Source organism: Leptinotarsa decemlineata, unplaced genomic scaffold (genome assembly GCF_025532065.1).
Source record: "Leptinotarsa decemlineata unplaced genomic scaffold, Ldec_3_MD MMD2_tig00026328_RagTag_RagTag, whole genome shotgun sequence".
Classification (NCBI taxonomy): domain Eukaryota; kingdom Metazoa; phylum Arthropoda; class Insecta; order Coleoptera; family Chrysomelidae; genus Leptinotarsa; species Leptinotarsa decemlineata.
This window is the reverse complement of record NW_027412688.1, coordinates 9,728,753-9,742,958: the sequence shown is the minus strand read 5'-3', so window position 1 is coordinate 9,742,958 and position 14,206 is coordinate 9,728,753. Positions and strand designations below refer to the sequence as shown.

The 14,206-nt window shown below is 32.2% G+C and overlaps 2 protein-coding genes across 4 annotated transcripts; one reads left to right on the top strand and one right to left on the bottom strand.

The window, feature by feature from the left end:
* Positions 1 to 878: 878 nt before the first annotated feature.
* Positions 879 to 5,894, bottom strand: LOC111507760 (uncharacterized). 3 transcript variants are annotated; one of them, XR_012467188.1, is made up of 3 exons: positions 5,149 to 5,894; positions 1,189 to 1,799; positions 879 to 1,073 (listed from the first exon to the last, which is right to left on the bottom strand). XR_012467188.1 is itself a non-coding variant. In XM_023163105.2 (2 exons), the coding sequence occupies exons 1-2, from the start codon at positions 5,680 to 5,682 to the stop codon at positions 1,626 to 1,628; spliced, it is 708 nt and encodes a 235-aa protein (XP_023018873.1). In that variant the 5' UTR covers positions 5,683 to 5,894; the 3' UTR covers positions 879 to 1,625. The 3 variants fall into 3 exon arrangements, 2 of the variants coding, with proteins under 2 accessions (XP_023018873.1, XP_074038167.1); XM_023163105.2 differs by having other exon boundaries at positions 879 to 1,799; XM_074182066.1 differs by lacking the exons at positions 879 to 1,073; positions 1,189 to 1,799 and adding an exon at positions 4,813 to 5,093.
* A 3,500-nt stretch (positions 5,895 to 9,394) lies between these two features.
* ICA69 (islet cell autoantigen 1-like protein) lies at positions 9,395 to 13,557 on the top strand. The gene is made up of 2 exons (XM_023163104.2): positions 9,395 to 10,408; positions 11,750 to 13,557. Exons 1-2 carry the CDS (start codon positions 9,567 to 9,569, stop codon positions 12,120 to 12,122), a joined length of 1,215 nt encoding a protein of 404 aa, XP_023018872.2. The 5' UTR covers positions 9,395 to 9,566; the 3' UTR covers positions 12,123 to 13,557.
* Positions 13,558 to 14,206: the final 649 nt, after the last annotated feature.

Sequence of the window (14,206 nt, the reverse complement as noted above, 5' to 3'; positions counted from 1 at the left end):
GGTAAATCAGAGATACTCTCACAGAACTTTCTCCAAGACTCCCGTTTTGCCTTTCTAATTTCCTTGTTGTATGACGTTAGAGTGGTTTTATAAAGCTCCCAGTTACCCGACTCTTTAGCTCGATTGAATAGTCGTCAAACTTAATTTAATTTTCTAATTTAGGCAAGGGTATTGAGCAATGCAAGAGTACTAGGCTAGATACAAGGCAAGGGACTAGGCAAAGGTACCTTGCCTAGTCAAATATCATCCTAAATTAGAAAATTAATTGATGATAATTTATTGCAAACAATTTCCCACACCAGGACAAATGTAATGTCTCTCGATGCAGATTTCACTATATTAGCATCATCACCTAATCTAACTTGGTTAGTGAAACTCTTCATCAGGACTAAGACTCCGAGTTATCTCCTGATGCTAATTTGTTGGCGAAACCGCGTAGAGAGACAGTATTTTTGTTCTGGTGTGGGAAAAGTGTTTGCAATAGATTCATATTATGCAATCAAAATAGAATACACATTTTGAATAATTATAAGTATTATTATAATTATTTATACTCATATGGGTTAGTCATCATATTGGAACTTTGGTTCATTTTAATGATTGTGGGGTTTGGAAATTTGAAAACAGAAATTTTAACCTGACAAACAAAACTTTTGTATTGATACAAATGTTTACACAATCAAAAAGTTTTAAAAATCTTTACAATTCTTGTTGCAGTTTATACTTTAAAAAATCAGATGTAAACGAGTTCTCAAGTTCCTAAATATTTTGTAAAATAATTTTATTTCAAGAAATCATCAATATAACAGGTTATATAGGATTCTAAAGGAAATATACATAACAATTTAAGGATTAAAAATGAAATATATGATAAAAACTCAGCATTCACATCATTTTTATTGAAATGAAAACTAGCATCATTCAAATAATACACATTCTGAGATCTAGTCAATATCAGAAAATACTCATTTTCTTGACTCAAAAATATACTATAAGTATAATAAGAATTATAACTCCACTAAAATATGTACAATTTATTCCACTTATGAAAAATCCGTTAATATAAAAGCTGCCTATATAAATAAAACTATATGACTTTTGAACTTAAAATACAGTCCGAAATTATAACTCCACTAAAATATGTACAATTTATTCCACTTATGAAAAATCCGTTAATATAAAAGCTGCCTATATAAATAAAACTATATGACTTTTGAACTTAAAATACAGTCCGATTTTTTTGTAGGACAAACAGTTTTCCATTGATTCAATGAGTAAAAGTATTACAATTTTTTCTTACAAAATGTGAATCAAAACTTTCTATGTTATTATACTACTTTGTGTTTGTAACTAACGTTACTACAGTTTTGTCCTACAAGAACATTTTCAGATGAATACGCAGGACGAAACTGCAATAACGTTAGTTATAAATAAAAAGTGGTAAAAAATCATAGAAAGTTTTGATTATCATTGTTCATGATGGTGTCCTACCACGTAGTAAGGGCTACATTCATCAATTTATTAAAATTCAAGTTGCCTACAACTTGTAAAAACCATGTGAGCTCGTAAATAAAGGTATTTCCTAACCGTACTCATTTCTTGTAAATCATCCAGTAAAAAAACTCTTATAATTTCTCAATTTCTTCCAATAAATTTGCTATTTGTTCCTCCACAGCTTCATCTGGGCCAGAATTCAAAGATAGTTTCATCATTTGTAAATCGTCAACATCAGAACTATTCATTTTCTCCATTTTTTCTTCTATGCCTCTCATCAGTATGGATAATAATAAATCTACCACCTGAAATTATTCGTATTCTAAAAGGGTTACAAATCAGTGTAATTTTGCTAGATTGAGAGAAACATAGTAATTTTCCAGTATCAGAGCTCATTAAAAAAATGGTCAATTTGTATATCGAGCAAACAATGAGTTTGCTGATTAACATGATACAATCTTAAAATTAACATTATCATCCTAGCTGGTTATATATTGAATTCTATTGCTACACTGTTCTTTGAAAGTATTCAGTGAAATTCCTGTAATGTCCAAATTAAGACGGTTGCTTCTCGCATAAACCTTGACATGGTTGAGAAATATCCATAATTAATATGGTGATTAGGGACAGTAAAAAGATCCTTGTTCCTAGTTGAACGAACAGGTACTTGGAATGAGACTTCACTTCATAAATCATTACAATTATTATCACCTGATATAATTTTGAATAAGCGAATGATATCGTTATTATAGTTCTATGAAAAGAAATTGTGTGTCGCAATATCAAGTATAGACAAATAATTATATTCTCCAACTGTGAGGCCAGATTTGAAGGCAACAAGTCTGAGGAATCTATTTTCCACTGCTTCATTATTTATATGTACAGTATAATGAGAAGACCAGACTGGTGATGCATACTCCAAAACAGATCTTATATAGGCTAGGTAAACAATTCTGGTGGTATCCACTGTTAGATCCTTACAATTTAGGAAGACTAAACCAAGAAGTTTGAGTGCTTTGTTGATGTGGGTGGTGAATCAAAGGTTCACGTCAAATATTATACCCAAATCTCTTATCTCATTGAGCCTTTTTATATTGACATTGTCAAGAACATAGTCGAAGACGATTTTGTTATTTATTCTAGCAAACGTTATACAGAAGAAGGTGAAGAGCTGGTGATATTATTAAAGTTGGATGATATTATTTTATTTTGCTCCACTGAGTCTTTTCATTCCACAATATTATAGTATCATCCGCGAATAGAGTGAAACTACCAGTTATGTCAATCATAGAGATGGCATTAATATATAGCAGAAATACAATAGGGCCTAGCACTAAACCCTGTGGTACACCAGATTCAAGTGTTCCGTTGTCCTCATCATTTGACTCCGTCCTGAAAGGTACGATTTGAACCAAGTGTTCGTCAAATCCATATTTATGAAGTTTTTTTGATAAAACTTTATGATTGATGAAATCAATCGCCTTTGAAATATCGCAAAAAGTTGCGGCGGCTACTTCATGAAATATCACAAAAAGTTGCGACGGCAGCTGGTGAAGTAGCCAAAAATTTCATAAATATGGATACAAAGGGGTAACGAACACTTGGTTTGAGTCGTACGATTCGACGGAGTCAAATAGTGAGGACAACGTAACTCTCAGAGAACAAGGCCATTGAATCTGATGTACCACAGGGTTCTGTGTTAGGCCCTATTCTATTTCTGTTATATATGAATGACATCTCTATGATTGACATATCTGGTACTTTCGCTATATTCGCAGATGATACTACAATTTTGAGGAATGAAAAAAAAACTTAGTGGAGCTAAATAAAATAATATTATCCGACTTGAAGAAGGTGAAGAGCTGGTGCGATGCCAATTTACTCTCTCCCAATGCATCCAAAACGAATATATCATTCAAATGTTCGCTTGATGAAATTCCAATAGATGCTGCCATATTACAAAATAAATTAAACACAAAATTTCTCGGTGTATGTATAGCAGGTTGAAATTTGATAAACACCTTAAACAACTAAGAGTAAGATCTCCTCCGGATGTTATGCAGTCAGAGTGGTTTCAAATGAGTTGTTTCCATATAGCTAAGACCGTTTACCATACACTTATTGAATCTCGACTATGTTATGGAATACCTTTTTGGGGAGCATCCCATCTCTCTTCTGTATTGATATTATATAAGAGAGCACTGAGATGTCTCTGTAAAATCAAACTCAGAGAATCGTGCAGGAACTTGTTCACTGCCAATAAAATTTTAAAAGTCATCGCATTTTTCATCCTACAGACGGTTTGCCTTATTTATAAACATAAATTGAAGTCCAATTTTGCATCTACTTCTTATGCTACTCGTAACATCAATTATACCTTTAGACTTCCATGCCAACTTTGAATTTAATCAAGGATTCCATATACTATAATGGTGGTAAGTTGTTCAATAATTTACCATTAGACATGAGATCTGCAAATCTAAGCAACATTGATTTCAAAAAGGTGGTGAAAAACCTACTTGGTAGACCCTATTATAGTTTGAAAGAATATTTTAGCAAATCCTTTTAACAATAAATCAACAGTTCATTCCTTGAACTATGATTTTATACATGGTGGTGTTTTATCTATACATTTTTAGAACTTTTTTTATATTTACATTTATACATTTTTGGAACTTTTTTTTATCTTTACATTTATACTTTTTTAGAACTTCTTCTATATCTACATTGTAAATGTTCGGACAATAAATTTAGAGATTTAACAACATTGTTTTCAGAACAAATATATAGAGAATTGATATCATCCTGTATCTTATGACAATCTTCAATACGTTTGATAGGCAAATATAGCTTTAGGTCATCAGAAGACAGCAAGAATTAACAGTAATGAACTGAATTGTCAACATCATTTATAAATAGGGTAAACAGCAGGGGTCACAAATGAAAGCCCTGTGGTATCTAGTATAAACTGAATCTGAAATATGAGGAAGCAGATTTGACATTTCAATATTTTAGCATAGAACATCATACTGGTTTATTACTACAACTTACTAATTCAGATTATTTTTTCAATGGTGGAAAGTACTTTTGAAGTGACAGAAAAAAAGGGCACTTCTCATCTTCATTTTCAACAGAAAGGAAGGTGGTATTTCTCAACTATTCGATACTCAAAAAAAAAAGTGTTCATACAATAACGTAAATGTTTATTTATTCTCGCAAATGGATGCAACTTGTTAATTCTACTTCTTTAAAAGTTATGAAAGGAAAAATTTAAATGACAGAAAAGAAGGCAACATTTCTCGTCTTCTTCAACCTTAGTTGTTTGTTGAAAAAAAAAAAATTTCTTCATGAAAAATATAGAAGTGACAAGTGAATAAAGGTCCATAATATGTGATAGTAAAAAATGTCATTTCACGAGCTTTTATCATGAGAATTGAGTTCCTGAAATAGTCAAAAGTAGACCAGAATGCCGCAGTTCAACTTCAGATTCATCCATTGAAAATTATTTACATGGAATAATTACCACTAGGACAGAACAAAACAGTAAAAACGAAATGAGACCCAAAACTGTTTTTTTTTTTGATATTCTGGTACACTATCTGAAAAATTTCATACAGAAACTGAATAAAAAAAAATAAGTAGCAACCAACCAACCTGTTTCATTTCTTCTCTCAGTTTTATCATCTCAATTGTTCCTGCTCTCCAACTACTTTGTAGCAGTTTCAACTTACTCGAAGCTAATTGAAAAGCAGTTCGTCCATTATTATCTAGGCTACTCACATCTGCATTTGCGTTTATAAGCATGGATATAATTGAAATGTTATGAAGGCAAACCGCTAAGTGAAGAGGAGTGTTATGTATCATATCCTTCTTGTTTGGATCTGCACCATATTTGAGCAACAATTCCACAATGTCAGCGTATCCTTTGCTGACAGCTACATGTAATACACTTCGCAATTCAAAGTCTGTACTGTTTGCACTTACTCCTTGTTGAAGCAGGTTTTTAACTTTCTCTACATTGTTCAATTCAACTGCTTGAAAAAGCCTGTATGTTTTACAGAATTCTTTTTGTATCTTCTGTATTTCTTCGGGAATTCTTAATTTTCTTTTTGCTTTGAACTCAGCATGAAGTTTTCTGAGACTATGTCTTGAATCATCTTCAGTTTTATTGCTACTGTGAGACATCATGAAATGTATTCTTATATAAACCTACGACTCAAAAATTCATACATTCAATAATTCATTATTTTCTCGGAATATATCTCTTGGATTATCTATTTTAAAAAACAAAGAACAACAGTACAACTGCGTATGCGTAATTTACCTATCTGTTCTCTATTCTCTACTCTTTGACTGGACAATTTTGACAAGTATCGCAGTGTGCCACAGTAGTGACTAGTGACACTTTTTGGTAATGAACACAGACCATATACCCTAGACGGTTCACGTAGGTTATTTCACCTTGAATCCCTTTTTTAGTACCGATACAAATCTTAAGATGGCACTATAAATTTGTTTTTTGGTTTTATGTCACGGACCCACATATATTCTTGTGGTTTGTGATGTATGTCAAAAATAAGAAGAAGAACATGTGCATAATTTTACAATGGTTTAACACAACAAATGTTGCGTTCCTTATTGCAAAAGTATATCTAGTATAAGACATGCGTTCCCTAATCCAGATAAAGATATAAACAGGTTCAAGAAATGGATACTGGTAATTAATAACTTGGAACTGATGGAAATGGACCCAAAAGAAGTTTACGGTTCTAGAAGGCTGTGTGATAGTCATTTTGAGGCAAAATACATTTCTGCTTGGTCTCACAAGTTATTTGGGAACGCTGTTCCAACTCTAAATCTTCCTGGTGAGTACAAATTCACCATAACAACTATCACACATAATTGGTGCAAGCGTGTAAATCAAATTATACAGGGAAAATCGAAATTGTATACAGGTACAAATGTAATTGAATTACAAGCCAATAAAATTCGTTTGAACAGAATAAAGAAAAAGAATTCATATAATCACACAAAATGTTTAATGTTGAAATGTTCTGAATAAAAAATCTATAATAATTCAGCTGTTTTTTTTAAACCTCATTGCCCTGCAACATAAAGCAGTGGTTAAGAATTTGTTCTAACTATAATTTTTACATTGTTTATTGGAAATTTCAGCGTATTTTTAAAGTCCACACAACACTCAATATAAAGTGTAGTTTGAGACTCTAAACAATACGCTGAAATTTCCAAAAAACATTTGAATAAAATGAATATTTCAACTATATACAACATTTGAATATCCCGCGTCCGTCACAATGGTACTGATACAAATCTTCAGATGGCGCTTTTTTCCGTCTCTGTTGTTTAGCATTGCCGTGAACCGTCTAGGGCAGTGGTCGCCAACCTCTTCAATGTGTTGAGCTACTTTGTTAATTTTGGAATAAACAGCGAGCTACCCACACGGAAGCCACGTAACGCAACGTAAATGAAATAATTCACAGTTAATTTATCATTATATGTATTTATTTTACTATTTAACTGGTAATACATAGGTACTAATAATAAACTAATAACAAAATAACTAATATTACTAGTACGTACGTAAAAATAGTTAATAATAACAACAAAAAAGTAACGCACTATCATGAACATAAACATTGAAAAATAAAAAAGCACGTTCAATGAGAAGGCTGACACTCAGACTCATCGATAATTTTTTTAATGTTTGCAGTATAATTTGATGCAGCCATTCGAATACAATTATCCAAATGTTCATCTGTAAGTCGATTGCGATATTTGTTCTTAATAAACTTCATACTGGAAACAGAGGATTCACACAAATAGATTGAACTGAATAACGCTTTCACTCTCAAGGCAACACAGCATAGAACTGAATATTTGTCTTTACTTACAATAGGCCAAATACATTCAGTACTTGAGACTAACTAAGGCTAAATCATTTTGAAACTCAATGACTTCCATTTCTGTTGCAGCGATGTCTTCGCCAAAGTTCTGCATAACACAAGTTGCAAACTGTTGGATATCAATTTCCATAAAGGGTGAAACAACAAACTGCGCTACTAAAGACATTTCATTGAAATCCTTAAAACGATTTTTGAAGTTATTCTTCAGGGTAGAAATTATTTCTACATGATATTTATTGTCATAGGGTTCTAATGGATTTTGAGATATTTTTTCTGAAAAAATAGGAAAATGCTTGGCATCGCTGTTAATTAGGTTTTGTTCCCAAAATTCCAGCTTTTTGATAAATGATTTTATATCAGAAATAATTTCCGCTAGTTCTTTGTATCTTCCCTGGAGCTGCAAATTAAGTTCGTTTAATTTCTCTGTAATGTCCACGAGAAAACCAAAATCTCTAAGCCAGTTTGAATTTTCTAGTTCCGGAGTTGGTTCATCACGTTGTTTGAAAAATTGAACTATGCCAGATAGGACATCATTAAAACGTTTCAGCACCCGTCCTCTACTTAACCATCGGACTTCAGAGTGAAGGAGTAGGTCCCCGTATTGACAGTCAACTTCATCAGCCAATGTTCTGAATAATCTTTTTTGTAACGCTTGAGCTCTAATCTTGTTCACAATTTTTACCACTAGTTTCAGGAAATTTCCACATAATGCTTGCTGATGGATAATGCAGTGGTAACAGAAAAATTGCGGAAAAGTTTCATCTTTACGACATAACGCCACGAGACCCTTATCACAACCCACCATAGCTGGAGCGCCATCGGTTTTCAAGCCTACCATTTTCGATATTGGAATTTTCTCGGAAGAAATAATATTTTTTAAATGAGAAAACAACTCATGTCCAGTAGTGTGTCCTTTCAGTGGAATGAACTTCAAAAGATCTTCTTTAATCGTAAAATCACTAAAAACCATCCTGACGAACACGGTCATCTGGGCAGTCAAAACTATATGCTATTATTTAAATCTGTCAAATTTGGAAACACTCATAGTCTGCATTTAAATTGCATAATGACTGGGTAAAACTTTTGAGGTTAGCAGAAGAGGAAAGTTTGTTGATTGGTCAATTTGAAAAGCTTGTATCATTAGTATTTTATTGAATATAATATAAAACTTATCGCTTGAAAGCTACAAGTTTTCGTTTTTTTTATGAAAAAACTTCATTTTCACACTATGTGACCTATATTGTGTCAAAAGCAAAAAATGTCTTGGATTCCTCATTCTACATCTAACATCTATATTTTAAATCTTTTGTGACTCCATTTTTAATGACAATCACAATGTTGCCATTGAATGAAGGAGTACGAAATAAATTATTGAGATGAATATATCTTTTATCAAAAATGATTATAACATCTTAAAAACTCCTTAATTTTAATATATTGAATGAAGGCAAAGAAAATTTAATATTTATATTCGAACTGATAAATGTTTAGATTATTACGCCTGTAATCCCAAAAAATATCCATTTCTATGTTCCCAGTAGAAATTTGAAGTCTAAAGATTTGTTTCACATAAGGTTCTATACAATAATTGAATAATTCTATGAAAATGTCATTGAATTACGAAGTAATACTATTTCAAAAATTATAGATGCAGTTCAAACATATGACAAATACAGGAAGTGACTGGAATTTGACTCACCAGATTTTTACTAAACATCAGATAGTCAGGGGGGCCCTAAAATATTGAAAATTATACAGTGGAAAATAGGAAGTATTAACGCTTATTATCATTACTTGATAATTATTTGAAAATTCAATTCACATATCAAACTTTCAAATGAAACATGTCTTAAATAAACTCAAACATTTAAAGTAAAAAAATTAAAATATCATTTGACAAGATAGAGAAGACGGCTACGGAGGTATAGCCACAGTATGTTTTTTTTTTCTCACTGTCATTGATGACAGTTTATTTCACGACTTGGCTCTTGGATCACAACTTGTTGTGAGTTGGTGGTCTGTGGTTTAGGATTTGTGTTGATTATGTCTATGATGCTGATATTTTCCTCTGTGATTATTGATAAGTCGAATTACAATATCTAATCAGTATTTTCATGACGACGTGTTTTATTCTAATTAGAATAAGAAATGCAGCACCAGTATTGGGTAACAAAAAAGAGTGTTCTACGAAAACTAGGAGGCAAAGAAGATGAATGTATTGTGTCCTCAGATGCTGAATTGGATGCTAAACTTGAATTATTCAAATCCATAAATGATAGTTGCAATCAGTTACAAAGAGTTATCGATTTGTATCAAGAAAGGCTATGTTATTTAGCTCAGGAAGAAAATGCTCTGGGTAGATACTTGAAAGAATGCGGCAAGAGTGAAAAAAATGTCTCAGCAGGTCAAATAATGTCCGTATCTGGAAAAGCTCTTGCCTATACTGGCCATCAAAGATTGACAATAAGGCCTTCACTGGTTAGATTACATCATGAAGTAGAAACATTCAGAGCAAGAGCTATAACTGACACAAGAGCGACAGTTGCTGAAATGGAAAAGACAAGAACCGAATACAGAGCAGCTCTCAGTTGGATGAAATCTGCTTCTGCCCAATTGGATCCAGATACTGGGCATGGATTGGAAAGGTTCAGGAAAGCCCAGTCTTATGTGAAAACTACCAAAACTAAATTTGATAGGTACACGCTGGCATGCCTACAAAAAGTCGATTTATTAGCTGCAGCAAGGTGTAATATGTTCTCTCATGCTTTAGTACCATACCAAAATTCAATTGTAAACTTTTCCACAAAATCTGCAGAAACTTTGGGTATAGCAGCTGCTAAATTAGAAAGTGTTCAACCATTCGATACCACAGCAATACTGGAACTTGCTATACCGTACGAGAGTGACAAAGACAAGAAAACGTTCTTTAATGCTGACTATTCAGATGAAACGGCAAAAGAACAAACAACAGCAGGAGACACGTCAAAAGGGTAATACTTTTGAATATTTTTGTAATTGCTATAAGTTGAATATAAGAGGTTTGATATTTGACACCCAGTGGATTAATTTTTTTGAATAAATAACAGTACTTGTGATATACATGACTTAATATCCAGATGAGCCCAGAACCACAAACTCATTAATCAACAAGATTTTTTCAAAGAGAATATTTTGCAGTTTCAAAAGTGTCAATAGTGATACCCTTTCAAAACAAGCACTACTTCAAAACACCAGAACTGCAACACTGTTCTCGACGCACATTTCACCAACTACCTTGGCATCACTTCTTTCTACTTACCCTTATTCGAAAAAGATTCTAGATCTTCAACAGATAATAAGCATTTAATTAGCATTATACCTTGAATGGTTCTGCTTCAACAATTCACAGTATGGTTTGCAAAGAAATGTGTCAACTACTCGAGAAGCTTACAAACTAGAGTCGGACATAGTCGATGTGTTGGTAAATGCATTCGACTGTGTTTTCACATACTATTTTGATGTAAAAAATGAGCTAGCTACCTCTGTGTCCAGGACACAACTCTAAAGCTCTTATTTTACAAAGTGGTACCAATATGTTGAAGTAATAAACTGTTGAACATCAAAGAAACACCTGATAAATTAATTGAACTTCGATCTATATAATCATCTTCAGCCATCTGTGAAGTCACTAAACCTTGAACAATTTAAACTACTATCAAAATTTCTCTCCTCTTACGCTGTTTTTATTACATTCAGGAATTAGTTGATGTGGCGGAACCACCAAATAATCTCTTTCAAAACCTATTTTATTGATTTCATATTTATGATTTTAATTGAACCTTTATTATTTTGTAGTAGATGATTTTATCTTGTAACTTGGAACAAGGAATAACTTGCCATAAATGTACTTTAGTAGGTAAAACGGTTGAATAAAGAACTCTACTTCACTCTGTGTTGTGTAATTTGAGATACTGTTCTCCAGAGATGAAAAATATCAAACAACTGTTACTTTCTGTACATCAATAATAATAATAATGAACATGATTAATTGTCTAAAGATTAATATTACTGACACTAAGGATAATGATAATTTATTAAAATTAGTCATCCTCGGGTATATAATGAGTAATTGCAAGGTATATAAGGAAATAATATGAAGAAAGTCAAAATAACATGAAATGTAAAAAAAAACTGTTCTGTGCCAGAGCCACCACACATCACCCCCGACCCTATATTTTTGTCAATTGGGTCTAATTTTGCCACTTTCAATTTTTTTGGTTATGTTTTCAAAATATTAATTTATTAAATAATATAAGTTTATTAACGGTTTGTTTATTCTCTTGATTTTTCAGGGAGAAAACACAACCCTCACCTGAAATACCAAACCTCCTTGATGGAGATTACTCCACCCCACCTACAGAACAACCCACGTCAACAGAAACTGACATTGCAAAACCCAGTTCAGCTCTTCTGGATCTGAACTGGTCGACGAATTCTGACTTCCTTGGCGGTGACTTCATGCCTTCACGGCTCATCCAGGAAGGTTCTTTCAGTTTTCCTACAGTATCTCCCAGCAAAGAGGAATCTAACCAAGAGAAAGTTGATAACAGTGCTTCTAACTCCGCATCACATGATAAGCAAGTGTCTTGGCTTAGTTTATTTGCTGAGCTGGATCCGCTTTCTGGTGCTGCTAATGAAAATGCAACGGCTGGCGACCGGGCATAAATAATGAAACTGGAGAGGTCAGCAAGTGATGTTTGAATAGGTGAAAACTATTTTTGCTTAATCACCTAAGAATCTTAGAGGAATATGTTATTATTAGCGACTCAATTCATTAATAAAAACAATATTTTATTTAGAATAAACTATCTCGAATGTTTTTCAAATACTTGCATTCTCCAAATTATACCACAGGAAATTATTCTGCTGGCCTCCAATAATCAACTTTTTTTTACATTCCCTATCAATACCAAAGATTTTTTAAATTTATATTTGTATTATGTATATTTCATGAAATGAAGTAAACCCAGCTTTCCATATCTCCTAATTAATTATTTAAATTTTAAACCAACCTAGTATAAAGAGGGATGAAAATCTTTATGATTATTCTATGAATTTTGTTATTTTTATCTGCATTTTTCATTGATTTTTTAACTGATAAATTGGCTCTTGCGTGATTTTTCCTCTTAGTACCTTGTGAGAGGTTGTAAACAACCATTCACATATAGATGGGAAATTTAGATTATCTGTTATTGGATCTGCATTACAAGTTACTCTGGAATCTCATAAGGACCAGTTCATCAGTGGAAGACAATGGATTATTTATTAATTTGCTTATAAAAAATTGTTTGCTATAAAACCAAAGATAATTTTAAATAGGAATCTGTAATTGTGAAGAAATTATTTAATTTTCAGTGTGAGTCTTTAAAGACATTGTGTTTGTTAACAGGAATTTTATTCTTAAAATAAAAAATATAATATCTATCAATCATTCTTAAATCTTTGCTTTACTTTCATAGAGAATGGACTATAGTTCATATCAACTAATTCAAGTAAATTATAGTCTTTTCAATTTTGTATCGTCTGTAATCCATTAAAATATAATTTTAGATTCAAGAATATATTTACCAAAGAGTGAATTTTGCTAGACGTTTTTGTCAGTAAATATAATGAAATACATTTATAAATGCACTAATATGTTTTTTCTTCCAGTTGATCATATGCTGTATATAAATAATTTTATCAATTTTTTTCCATAAACATCTGAAGATAACATTATTTCAAATTAATATTGTTTGGAAACATTTGGCTTTCCATAATAAATACTTCAACCGCTCCACAACTGGAAACATTTTTCTGTATTCATTCTATGCAGATTGTGTCAATTGTTATTTTAATTTTTCCTCTTGCTGTCGACAAAAAGTTGCAGACTCTACCTAGACCATCATGTTCTGTAATTGGAGTCCAGAAATCCAGTCGGAGAAATGCAGAAGGCTCGTTGCATCTGCTCTGGGCACTTACTTCACGATGTGAGAATAATGAGTAAAAGTAATTGATATATATGATCGACATGGTACATCAATACAGTTGGAAACTAGATCAAGTGGAAAATAATTTAAATATATTCATGGTTCAACAGCATTTACTCAATTCTTGTGATGAGTTTATGAATTTAATATTGACATACATTCAAAAACTCAAAAGAAATATTTGTCGAGTGACACCTTATTTGAGAGATCTTTCAATTTTGTACGTAATTCCAAAACATTTTTGACATTACAACGTTGAACAATGTCAGATTTCAAATTGGAAAGTGAAACTTCACAGAAAAATGACAGCACCACTCTCTTGAATAAAGTAGTATAATCAAGGGTGTAGCCTATAGCACTTTGTAATTTCTTCCCATAAATTATCTACAGTAGTTGGCCGTCTTGAACATTTTTTTATTTAAAGACTCTCCATAGAAAAAAGTCCAGTGGAGTCAAATCAAGGTATCTGGGTGGTCATTTTGTAGAACCACACCTTCCAATTCATCAGCCATTTTGCAATAAATTATCTAACTGGATGGTGTTGTTAATGTTTGGCTTAACTTTATTCAGCATTTCACCTTTTAGGTTTGCTTCCAAAGATACCACTCAAACTTAGAGTAGAGCCTAGATGATGATAGTACGACCAGCTATTGAAAGCGCTCGCATATAATTAAATAGAAGTTATAAAGCTTCAAATCCTTTTTGTGACTTACATTAATATTAAAATACTGAAAATAAAAGAAAATGGTTGCATCATTCAAAATATATCTATATATAGGA